The sequence below is a fragment of the Mastigoproctus giganteus genome, chromosome 3 (assembly GCF_048544385.1).
Source record: "Mastigoproctus giganteus isolate SK-2022 chromosome 3, ASM4854438v1, whole genome shotgun sequence".
Lineage (NCBI taxonomy): Eukaryota > Metazoa > Arthropoda > Arachnida > Uropygi > Thelyphonidae > Mastigoproctus > Mastigoproctus giganteus.
In genome coordinates this window covers 155,876,538-155,890,358 of record NC_143577.1, presented here as the reverse complement: position 1 = coordinate 155,890,358, position 13,821 = coordinate 155,876,538, and the positions used below count along the sequence as shown (strand labels likewise).

The 13,821-nt window shown below is 37.4% G+C and overlaps 1 protein-coding gene across 1 annotated transcript in view; it reads right to left on the bottom strand.

Moving 5' to 3' along the window:
* LOC150088345 (uncharacterized) overlaps positions 1-13,821 on the bottom strand; it is a 521,190-nt gene that overhangs the window by 147,843 nt on the left and 359,526 nt on the right. The window contains exon 4 of the mRNA XM_090370129.1: positions 10,775-10,891. Within this exon, the coding sequence (XP_090226255.1) occupies positions 10,775-10,891 (117 nt within the window). The remainder of the gene's footprint in view (positions 1-10,774; positions 10,892-13,821) is intronic.

Here is a 13,821-nt window from a genome sequence, read left to right as displayed (position 1 = left end):
TGCTTCAAAATTTTTGAAAATTAGCATACTAGTAGCTGCAGTAGTTTTTATTCATGGTTCCAGATTTTCTTTTTTCATCTCCAGTCTCACATTTCTTTTAAAATCAACTTCATAAAATAGACTTGTCACAATCAAGTTTTGTATCTACAGGTCAACTAAAAAAAAGCCCACCCTACCAAATGCAATAATTACACAAGGAAGAATCCTTGGTGTTAACAGAGTGTATACCATACTGCTACTGAACAGCATTCAAGACATATAGCATATGAATGCTTTTATAAACAAGATGATGCCACACCACTCCGATAGTACAGAATGATGCAATATAAATCAGATTGTTTTATAATGGTGGATTTTAACTTCGCAGATATAGAATGGAACTTGTGGTGGTCACTCACACAATAGCAAGAATGTTGTGGATTTATTGGATAATTGTTTTCTACAGCAGCATGTTCAAGAAGCAACCAGAGGGAGTAATACTCTTGATCTGATTATCAGTAGTGATTATTCATGCATTAAGAATCCGCAGAAAAAGGAACCACTAGTTGGCAGTGATCACAGCGTACTGATATGGGATTTCTCAAACATTTGAAAATTAAACAAAATAGAATAAATTCTACATATATTCTATAAAATAGAATAAATCAAATATATCAAATTAAGCATGAGCCAAATTATTTCTCCTTTTGTTCAAAACCAAAAATTTTTTTGCCAAAATATTTGCTTTTGGGTTTGTACATGGGTATATTTTGCTTGCATTATTCCAGACAGAATTTGTTAATTTGATTCCTATGGTTTGTTCTTCATTATTTTGTCTAATTTTAGTTCATTTAATAACTATGTGGATGCAAGTAACCTAATAACCAGTTGAAGTTAACACCACTTTCCAAACCAGATGTAAAAAAAAAGTGTTTAATCTCATGCAGCAATTCCCAACCCGTGGTTTGCGAACCCCTGGGGGTTCGTAAAAATGTTCCAGAGGATTTGCACTAAAATTTTTGTAATCGCATCTGTTTAGATTTAACAGGTCTCGGGTGTAGATAGCAAGGTTTTTCTGCCCAGAAACTGGGATTTTTCATCCAGCAAAAGAGACAAATTTACAATAGAACACATGCAATTAACAGGCATAAGACACACAGCACGATAGATGAATTTAATTATTCAGGGGCCTAAAAATAATAGTTTATTATTATTTTATTTATTTTTTTTTTGGTTAGATTTGCGTAAAATTGGTACAGTCAATTCCAGTTATTTGGGACACATCGGAACTAGTGCATTTTGGCCAGATTACGCGGCTGCCCCAATTATCCGAAGTTTCATGTAAATAGTTAAAAATACAATATAACCCCCCCCCTTTTTTTACAATTGGTTCACTGTACAATCAAATCACGTTACGACGAACTCAACATAGTAAAGTACCGTTCACTATATGATGTGCAGTAAGCGCCGGTCATTGTGATCACGTTTGTGAATTGAATTTTAATTCTATTAAACAGAATTCTAATTAGCGAAAATAGGAGGAATATTATCCACAGGCTATACAAGCAAAGATATATTAAGCACAAATTTACCCTTTATTACCTTACCAATTAAAAAATACGTGAAAATCGGAAGAATACACGTGACAATCGGAATAATTAATGCATACTGTAATATGTACATACGAACTAGTTGACATTTCTGTTCACTGATATTTGTGGGTGGGAATTAAAATTTAAAACAGTAAAAACATAAGCAATCAATAACAAAGAACACAGCACGCACAAATTGCAAGTAACACGATAAGCGCAAGTGAGAACCGAGTAACGAGTTACAAAGCTTTAAAAATAGGAATGAAGAGAAGATTCTGAAAATTAATTATTTTATATGATTGAAGATTTCATGGAAGTGTAAACACATTTCACCATAATAACCCACAGAATTCCAGCTGTCGGTATTATCGCAAATTCAGTAAGATCAAGTTTACTGTCCGTTTATGATAGATTTCACTAACAGAAAAGCCCAATACATCTGGTGAGTATGGGCTTGGCATACCCAGGGTCCTGAGCTGGATATCACCATTCTTCTCTTTCTTGGTGATTCCTTTCTACTTCTCTATCTCTCTCTCTCTGTGTCAGGGTAACTCAATTTTTTTTTTGGCTAGTGCAGCATAAGCCTCAGGCTTCCTTGCACCATATGGCTAATAATAATAATAATAATAATAATAAACAGGTGACTGCTAATTGTTTTTATTGTTTTATGGTTGTGACCTCCAGAATTTCGACCGAACCACATGGTACCATCGGAGACAATCGTAGGGTAATCTCCAGTGCTGCGGTCTCCTGCCCCGATTAAACAGTATGTTGTCCCAATTAAGATTTGCCCCAAATAAACGACTACCCCGATTAACCGGTGGCCCAAACAACCAGAATCCACTGTATATTATTGGAAACTACAAAATATAACAAATAATAAACAATAAAGTAAAATAAAATTAAATACAAAGTAAACAACTGTCAAAGGAAGAAACCATATCTCCCACAATTCCTTATAATTAGTTTACTATATTAGAGAATATCATGTTAAATAAATATGTTTTCAATAATAAATTTTTTTTTCAATCTCAAGGATCTTTATTATGTATAGGTACTTTTTTTTAGAACCTATAGTACTTAGTACCGTGCATGAGTTGAAAAGATGAAAGAAGATACTTGTTGACATTAGACTTGAACTTCTGCAACTGTAATTTTCAAGAAATACGTATGAAGGAAGGTTGTTCCAAAAAACAGAAGTTGAATGAATTGTTGTTGACATTAGACTTGACCTTCTGCAACTGTAATTTTCACTGAAATGAGGAAGAACAAAAGTTGATCTATGAGTTTGAAGTTGGACAGTAAAAAGATGTTGACTGGCTGCGGCACGGGTTTGGATTGCTTTGAAAGAGAGAGCAGGAATTATAGAAGCCAATTCAGAAGAACAGTGCCCATGGATGGTGCCTATAGAAAAGGCATGCAACAGAAACAGAAAGTCTATGAGACAGAGTGGAGAGACTCTGTTAGAGATGAGTCATTAATTAATCTGGTTTGGGGAAAATATTCCTTGGTAGGGCAGATTTGCGAATTGTACAGAGTCAACAACTGTTGGGAAGAAAAGTAATGCCAAGAGCAAAAGGGAACACCCAGTTTATTAGATGCAGAGGAAGCAATATTTGTAATGTGCTTATGCCAAGAGAGATTAGAAGTCAGGGTAATCCCCAAGATTTTGCCTAGAACGGAGCATCATCAAACCTAAGCATAGGAGCAGAAGAATCCTTTTTGCGAGATATAAGGCAGGACTGAGTTATAGAAAGATTGAAATTAAGTTTCCTTTGCCCATTGGAGAATTACATGGTGATCAGCATTTAAGGATTTGCCAGTGGATACTCGAGAAGTTGAAGATGTTTGAGCAGGCAAGGTTTCTCAAACTGGAAGGTGGAATGCAATGTGCTATCGTCAGCAACTCTATGAATAGGAGTTCCGGTCAATGGAAGGTCATTAATATACAAGAGGAAAAGAGTGGAAGAAAAAACTGAATCTTGGGGAACACCAGCATTAGGGGAGAAATTAGAAGACAGAGAGCCATCTACCATCAGCTCAGTGAGCGGTCAGAGAGAAAACTGGACACCCAGTTACAAAGAACAGCTGGCAAATCACAGGATGGAAGCTTATTTAGGAGACCTTTATGCCAAACATGATCAAAAGCCTTTTGAAATGTCAAGAGTGATGGCTTGACTTTCACCAAACTTTTCCATTGAATTTGTCCACAGAATATCTCCAGTGGAACAACAACGACGGAATCCATACCGGTGATTGTCGATCAGATGAAAGATTTCCAGATAGTTTAAGAGTTGACATTTAATTGATTTCTACATTACTTTGGAAAGAGTAGAAGTAGTTGCAATGGGACGATAATTGGATGGAAGGGATTTGTCACCCTTTTTAGGAACTGGCTGGATATGAGAATATTTCCAAGCAGAAGAAAAAACACCTTTGGAATAAGAAAGTGAAAAAAGACGACACAAAATAGGAATAAGTTCACGGGCACAAGTTTTGAGAACAAGTGGAGAAATACCATCAGAATCATCACAATCCTTCTGACATACTTTTGATGGAAGACCACAAGAGGCATTGAATAGAATGTACTGGGAATGGTTTGAGGTGATTTACCAAGATCATCAATACATGAGTTGCAAGAAAAATAGGATACTAGCAGGTCAGCTTTATCTTTGGCTGATGTGGAAAGAGAACCATCTGGTTTTGTCAGAGGTGGAACAGAGATGGGCAAAAATTGCAGCCAATAGCTTTGGCAAGAAACCAAAATGCTCGGCTACCATTTGGACAAGAAGCGTTTTCTACTCCGAGCCTGTTCAAAATGTAGCTTAGACTAATTAATAACTGCTTTATAAAGTATAAATAATACTTAATAATAGTTTTTATTATTATGCAATGTCACTTATAAAAACGTAGTACCAGAAATATTTTTTAATAAAAATTCAGAAATATACGATTTCAGATTTCAAGGCTTAGTGGTTCGCATTAAAAATATTATGTTGAAAGGGGCTCGCGAAAAAAAAATTATTACATTGAAAGGAGTTCGCGATAAAAAAATATTACATTGAAAGGGGTTCACGAGTCAAAAAAGGTTGGGAACCACTGATCTAATGCATCATTGTTCAAAATGATAATTAGGTACATGTGCTGGTAAACGTTGAAAGTTAGTAATACAATAAGTTCAGTATTCTTTAATACAAGGCACAATTGTACTCTTATCCAGCATACCATCGGATTCTGTGATCAATTTGTTTATACATATGGGTAGGGAATGTAGATAAAATAATGGAAACACCTGATATGAAAGTAGTAATTTTTGTTCAGATTGCATGATGTATTTATGAACATGGAATGTGATTTTTTTTGTTTCTTGCAGGTAGTACTGTGAAGGAAAATTGAAGCCTATTTACAGGTGATATTAAAAAGGTACATGAAGAAAATTACCAACCTGTCTAAATTCCAAATTCCTGATGCATATTTAGGGGTCAAATTGTTGGTGCACATTTAGCAGGGGCATGGATAACTAAAACTGCTGATTTAATGTATCCAGAACAACTGTATCAAATGTGAGGTCTGCATTCACCAACTATAGAAAAACTCTGGTGGGATGAATTGTGGCAGAAAATTGAAGCTAAAAGAGAAAGACCACCAGACTCCAAAAAAGATTTTAGCCCGAAAACTGCTGCCTCAAAACTAACTGCAGAACTCAATGTGAGTCTCAGAAATGCAGTTTCTATCAAAATGTTCAGTGAGAACTTCATAACGCTGAAATTTATGGCAGAGTCACAAATGCCAAGCCACTCATTACTGATGACAATGCTAGAAAGAGTATTCAATGCCGTAAGGAGCACAAAATCTGTACATTTCATGATTGGAAAGATATATTTTCAGATGAGTCATCATTCACACTTTTTCCCAGCATCAGGGAGAGTTTATGTATGGCAAATGCCAAAGGAAGTGCATAAATCACACAATTCCCTCCAAATGCCTGTCCAGTTCCTCCTTAAATTTATTTAACCTATCAACTTCCACAACGACAGATGGAAGTTTGTTCCAGCAATTAACCACCCACTGGCTAAAGGGAAATTTCTGCACATCTATTCTACATCTGTCTTTTCTTAATTTGAATTTATGCCCCCTTAGGTTCATAATCTGAACAAGTGGAAGGATCCCATCAGAATTCAGCATGCTCAACCCATTCAAGGCCTTATACACCTCAATCAGATCACTGCGCAGGCGACTAGTCTCCAGCCACTGCAATTTGCAGAACTTAAGCCTCTCTTGGTAAGAGGATCCCTTCATTCCCCTCATCAATCTTGTTGCCCTTCTCTGTACATGCTCAAGCAAATCTACATCCTTCCTAAAATGAGGCCTCCAGACCTGTACGCAGTACTCAAGGCATGGCCTGACCATTGCCTTACACAGAGGAACAATCACCTCCTTTTCCCTGCTAGCAAAATTCCTATATATCATTGACAAAACCCCATCACCTGCCCTGGCAGCCTGTCTGCATTGGTCAGAAAACTTCATATCTGACTGCACAATTACTCCCAGGTCTTTTTCATTTACTACCACCTTAAGTGTAGTACCACACAGTTGGTACGTTTCTCTAGGGTTACTTCTACCCATATCCAGTACTTTGCATTTGTCAAGGTTAAACTTCAGTTGCCATTTCTTAGCCCATCTGCCCAAATTATCTAGATCCTGTTGCAGTAGCACACTGCCATTACTGTCATTAACAACCCTGCCAACCTTTGTATCATCTACAAACATCAACACTAAGCCTGATATACCTTCATCAATATCATTGATAAATATACAAAACAGAGGACCCAACACCGAACCCAGTGGGACTCCACTAATAACATTAGTCCACGAAGAGCAGCACCCATTAATTACCACCCTCTGTCTTCTCCCACTTAACCATCCTTTTATCCATTGTAGCAACTTACCCTTAATACCGTTCTGCTCCAATTTGTACAATACTCTTCCATGCGCAACAGTGTCAAAAGCTTTTCTGAAATCCAAGTATATATCAAAATTATTTTTTGCATCCAGTTCCTTTGTAACCACATCATAATATCCTATCAAATTTGTCAGACAAGACTTTCCCTTAACAAACCCATGCTGTGTCTGAATTATTGCTGCAGTCTTGTCTAGATGATCCTGCAATGCATCTTTAACCAGTGACTCCATTATTTTAACTGGAACAGAAGTTAAACTAACTGGTCTATAATTACTCGTGTCACCCTTCGATCCTTCTTTGTGAATTGGGGATACATTTGCACATCTCCAGTCCGTGGGGACCTCTCCTGGGTCCAAGGATGCTCTCATAATTATGGCTAAGGGGTTTGCTTAGTTGCTTTGCCGCCTCCTTTAATATAACTGGATAGATCCCACCCACTCGAGGTGCCTTTCTTATGTTTAACTTCAACAATTTCTCCTCCACTTTGCTCTCAGTTATTACAAAATAATTAAGCACCCTGCAACAATTTGATAACCTTCTGCCTTTTTCAAACCTTAATAACTCCTCATGTGTGAATGTAGATGCAAAATATTCATTCAGTTTGTTTGCTATCTGAGCAGGATCATCAACAGTTGAACCATCGATATTCAAGTGGACCAATCAGATTCATCCCCTTCCTTTTAGAGATTATATAAGTAAAGAATTATAAGTAAAGTAAAGAAAGAAAGAAATATAAGTAAAGTATATGAAAAGAAATCCTTGCTGTTTTTCTTAGCATCTTTTGCCAAAGATTTCTCGTAATCTGCCTTTGCCTGCCTAACCTCCTTTGTGACTTGATTACGCTTATATATATATATGATAGGCTTCTGTGTCACCTGATAATTTCTATGCATCCCATGCATTTTTCTTCTCTGCCAAGAGTCTCATTAGTTCATTTGACAACCATTTAGGCCTAAACCTTGAACAATATTTCTTAACAGGTATGAAACTTTTAGTAGCATCCACGATTGATTCCTTTAATGCTTCCCACTTAGAATTTACTGTTCGAACATCGTCAGTTGATCCCACTGTACAGAATTGAAAAACTGTCTGAGACCACTGTATTCACCTTTAAGGAACCAAAAATCCTTTCCTTTCCCCCCTAATGGTAATTATATCTTTAAGTAAATCCCACATCAGTACACTGTGATCACTGCCACCTAATGGTTCCTTTCTTTATCTGCAAATTCTTAATACAAGAATGATCACTGCTGATAACCAGATCAAGAGTATTACTATTACCCTCTCTGCTTGCCTCTCGAACATGCTGCTGTAGAAAATAACCATCCAATAAATCCACAAAAGTGTTACCAGTGTGTGAGTCACCAACCCACAAGTTCCAGTCAATATCTGGGAAGGTAAAATCCCTCATTATAAGAAATTCTGATTTACTAGCCCACTCTATTTCTCTGTACAATTGTTCATTGTACCCATTCGAGTCATTAGGCCTATAACACACTCCTACTCTTATTTTTGCTTTCGCAGTGCTTATGTCACACCAAACTGACTCAACAGTGTACTGTTCATCTATATCAACTGGATGCACTTCTTTTGATTTTATGTTTTTCTTAATTAACAGCATAATACCTCCTCCCTTCCTTTCCTTTCTGTACACATTGTACTCCCCAAATTCCAGTTCTGCATTCCTTATATCTGTGTGACACTACATCTCTGCTATTCCACAATATCCGCCTTTGATGTCTTGACCAACACTTCAAATTCATCAAATTTATTTACTATACTTCTAGAATTGGTATACATGCAAGAATACATGTACCTAACCTTATTATTAGTTACCCTAACACATCCCATATAACTCACCTGTTTCACGATGACTGCCATCAGTCCCTGAAACCCCCAGTATCCCTCGCTCCAAGTCACTACTTTTCTAATAGAAGTTGTGTAAGAATCACCTTCACCTCTACCTGCGGCTACTTTTAACTTTTTAGTCTCTGAATCCCCCCCTCCCCAAGCTAGCAGTTTTCCGACCCACATAAAAATGCCTCGATAGCATCAGCAAATATTCTTGCACCCTTTATATTTAAGTGTATCCCATCCCTGTAGAAGCAGTCTCTCTTGTTAACAAGCACAGACTACGCCGAAAAAAATTCTACTCCTTGAGCCTTGCACATTCTCTCCAGGGCCGAATTGATTGACAAGGCTCTTATCATGTATTCCCTCCTATCGTGTCTGGGCAGAATTGCAGACACTTTCAAATTTAACCCTGACTCTCGACTTTTTTGCAATATTGACCTGTACTTGTTAAGTAAATCTGCAGATCTCCTACTCAATGTCATTGGTGCCAACATGTACAACAATATCACCTTTTGTGCCCTTAAAAGATGATATATGCTTTACAACATCATCAACCTTTGCTCCTGGCAGACATATCCTGGTCCTGTTCCATTTATCCTTTTTACACAATATATTCCCCATCTCCCTGACAATAGAGTCACCAACAATAACTAGTTCCTTTGGGACCAGCGCATTCTGCCTTGGAGATTGCCGATGTGTTGCCTGATGCCCAGGAGTGAGCTGTGGTGTTGAGTTGAGCAGCTGAGAGCTTGACGGGCTCCTCATATCAATTACTTCGAGGGCATCTACCCTACACCTCAAGCTCTTATAGATGCCCAGTAGAACGCTGAGTTGATGCCTAATTTCTAGACACTGCACCTGGCACACACAAAGACATCCTCCTTGGCTAGATCATTTTCTGTTCCAGAGAGTCGGCAAACATTTCACAAGTTGCAAATTTTTTTAGGCTGTGATGCGTTGGAGAATTGTCCCCCTCAGTTCTCCCCCAAGTCGCAGCACTCCTGCCACTTTGTGCCCGTTGCTTTGCTGCTCTAGTCTGGGGCATGATATTTTAAATTAATAAGATCAATAAATTTAATTAACTAATTGTGAATACTATGCTATCTAACAGAATCCTAAATGCAGTGATGCATATTATGTTATACAATTATACGTTAGAGCTGCCTAGTTAACACAATTAAAAATTTGACCCATGTGTCCAATCTTAGTTCAAGAAACACAAAACTGAAGCCAAACATCTCCCATGGCCTGCACAATCACCAGACTTAAACATTACTGAGCCACTATTGGAATATTTGGAGAGGAGAGTGAGAAGCAGATTTCCACTACCTTTATTACTCAATGAACTTGAACCAGCCCAACTTTTTTTCACGGATGAGGCTTATTTCACTCGGGAAGGCTTATTCAATCAGTACAATGCTCATGTGTGGGCTCACGACAACCCACAGAGTGTGCGCCTCCATGTGGCACAACATCACTTCGCAATAAATGTGTGGGCAGGTATGGTCGGTGACTGCTTAGTCAGCCCATACCTGTTACTATCCCGCACGAACTCCGCTAAATATCAGATCTTCCTTGAACAAGTTCTACCAGGGTTACTTGACGATGTGAGATGCAATATTTGGTTTCAACATGATGGGGTACCTGCTCATTATGAATGGTGTGTTTGTGACTATTTGAACAGGCGTTTTTGGGCATCGACGGATTGGCCATGGTGGACCCATTGCCAGGCCCCCACGCTCACCTGATTTATCGAGCCTTGATTTCTTTCTGTGGGGGGCCTCAAATCTATCGTGTATGAATCGCCTGTGGAGACGGAAATGGATCTCGTGGCAAGACTCGTCTGCGCTGCTGCTACTGTCAAAGAACCTCCAGGTGTGTTCGACCGTGTCCACCAATCCATGCTGCATCGGTGTCATGCATGCCTCGCGTCTCATGGTGGAACCTTCGAGCAACTGTTGTAACATCATGAAATGCATCCATCTCGTACTCCATTGTTAATATTATGTCAAATAAATGTTTGCCACTAGTTACTGTCTTGTGTCATTTCTGCTTCTTGTGCCTCTGCTACTACTTTCCTGTGACATTTCCAGTTATGGGTTCCTATGCGATTCACATTCCTTTAGATGTTAACTACCTTCCCTAAACATTTGTGCCAATATTTTTATTATTAGTTGTAGAAGGATATGAGACACCCTGTATAATTATCTGGTATTTTTATAAAGCAAATTTTGGTGGTTAATACGCCACTACACTTTTTTTTGTTCAAAAACAGTTCACTTAAAAATATAACTTAATGGCTAACAAAATTTATGTGCCTAAATAATATTATTGCAAAGGTAACATTCTATCATAATACACTTGACCTTAGCATTAAATGATTTACCTTGGATAGTTTGTGCAGTACTGAGTGTAAATGGAAAACCCATAGCTATGCTTCACAAAACATCTTGCAACAGCTACAGAATCAAGGCCACACTGTTTTAATTCTTCCAGAAAATTCCTGTAAAAATAAGAACTGCAGTCAACTTATACTTTATAAAAACTTTATACTATGATATTTTATACTGTAAAATAGTATAGTGCCTACCGGGCTAGCCGAGTGGGTAAAGTACCTGCCCGGCAACCCAAAGGTCGCGGGTTCAATTCCCGCCTCGGGCTTGGATCAAAGTACTGCAAAAACCTTGGGAGGTTCAATATGGCCACAGAAGCCGATGTGCCAACAACTACCAAATCAAAAAAAAAAAAAAAAAAAAAAAAAAATAGTATAGTATAAATTTATTAAGTTTTAAATAAATAAATAAAATAAATTTTTCTATTTAACCTGGGACAGTCAACATTGCAACAAAGGCATTTACAAGATAGTGAATACAATATTACTATATTTAGCAGTCATGTGAACTTGAACTATGGTCAATTCCAATGAGTGTACTACTGTACCCCTCCATTAACATTCAGCTACATTAGGCATGGTTCTTTCGGTTTTGAATGCTGTTAATAATGATGAAATAAATGCAATCATTTACCATAATCCACAAGAAGTCGAATAGATTCAGGTAATATTGATAAACACATACCATGCCCAGTGATGCAGGAATTGGAATAAAATGTGAATGTTTACAGACCACAGCCTCATGGGAATGTTCACAGGAGGAGGAATTACTCAATATGAATTGAAGTAATTGTGACTGATTCTGGCCCAAAACACAAGTCCTTTGGGCTAAAATAAACTTCCGAAGTCATAAAATTAATTTACTGTAACCCTCTATTTTACTTATGATTAGTTTTTCCATATTCTGTGTTCTCCAATACACTTGAACTGAAACTTGAAATACAGTTCACACTCATCTCCATCATCACAGAAGATATTTACTACTTAGTATTAGTCACAAATGATGCACGAAACCAAGTTTTATAGCATTAGCCACAATAAGAAATTGTGTTAGTCATATAAATACAAAAAACGGAAGTTGAAGGAATAAATGAGGAAGAAGAAAAGCCAGTTCTGTGAGTTTAAAGTTGGACAGTAAAAGCATGTTGACTGGTTGCAGCAGGTTCGGACTGCTTTGGGGGGGGGGGGGGGGGAAGAGAGAGAGAGAGAAAGAGAGAGAAGGAATTATTGAAGCCAATTCAGAAGAACAGTGCCCATGAAAGTATCTATAGAAAAGGCACGCAGCACAAACAGAACATCTATGAGATGTGGACAGGCTCTGTTAGAGATGAGTCTTTAATTAACCTAACTGTCCTCTTTTGAATGGAATCCAGAAGCCCAAGAGAGGTTTTTGGGTTTCGTCCCAGGTGCCAGAACAATATTCCATGGTAGGGCAGATTTGTAATTTGTACAGAGTGAACAGTTGTTTGGAAGAAAGGTAACGCTGCGAGCAAAAGAGAAAACCCAGTTTTTTAGATGCAGAGGAAACAATATTTGTGATAGCTTATGCCAAAGTAGATTAATCAAGACAAGTCAGGATAATCCCAAATAGAGATATGTGAACCATGTCTATAAATCAGAGTATCATTGAAGATAAGCATAGGAGCGGAAGAATCCTTTTTGTGAGATATAAGACAGGACTGAATTGTAGAAGGATATGAAATCAAGTAGTACATCTTTGCCTCACTGGAGATTAGCATTTAAAAAATTCATTGTGGATATTTCAGAAGTTTAAACTGTTTGTGCAGTTCAAGGTTTCTCAAACTGGAATATAGAATGTAATGTGCTAACATCAGCAAAACTATGGATAATATTTCCAGTCAATGGAAGAAGGTCATTAATAAAAAAGAGAAAAACAGTGGGAGAAAGAACTGAACCTTGGGGAACACCTATATTAGTGGAGAAGTTAGAAGACAGAGACACATCTACCATCACCTGCAGTAAGGTCAGAGAGAAAGCTGGATACCCAATTTAAAAAAAAAAGTTGGCAAGCCATAAGATGAAAGCTTATTTAGAAGACCTTTGTGCCCAACATGACGAAAAACCTATGAAATGTCAAGAGCAGCTGCTTGAATTTCAGCAAACTTTTCCATTAAATTTGTCCATAGATGGGTAATATAAACCAGTATATATCACCAGTGGATTGATACTGATGGAATCCGATAGTATGAATCAGAGCTGTAATACTAAATACGTTCTACGTTGATAATAATATTTGTAAAATAATAAGAGGAGTTTACCTCAATATAGTACATAGAACACTTCCGTATGATACCCTCCAGAAATTAAAACGGAAAAAACGAAAAAATCGACAACTTACCGGTACATTAGAGTAAAATATAAATAATTTTAAAAAAACCAATTTAAAACAATTAAAAATCAAATTAACGCAATTAAAAGAATCTAACAAAAATATTCAAAACGATTTTCCTTCCTTAAGCTGACAACGCTTTTCGACTGTATGTTGTGATCACAGGAATGAAAATTACCGAATCGGGTTAAAACTGAAACTTAAATAGTGATTATTCGTCTTCGCGCATGCGCGTAAAGGTCCATGCATCGGAGATCAAATATGGCCACCAAACATTAACAGAATTCTCGTGTAATTTAATTTCTAGGGTTTCTGCAATTAACAGTCACGTATAATTACTGTGAACATTAAGTATTTTGGCCTTGTTAAATAAAAACGTATGTTTTTCATTAATGGCATGAAAGGCTAATTCTGACACTGCTGAACGAGAAGCATGAACTGAGGCTTCATGTTGATTTACACGAATATTAAGAGAAAATCACGTCGAACCTTGGTAAGACAAGTCTAAATCACCGCAAGAAATGTTGTATACCAGATCATTAATTTGTGTTGCGAACGCGGAAAGAACCGAGCAATTGTTCAGTATAGTGTGTAACTTCCGTATTGGCCTGGCTACAATTTTAAATTCGGTATCTTTAAAGAATCTATTAAGCTGTTTGTGCTACTATTCAACATATGAGACAGAAATAAA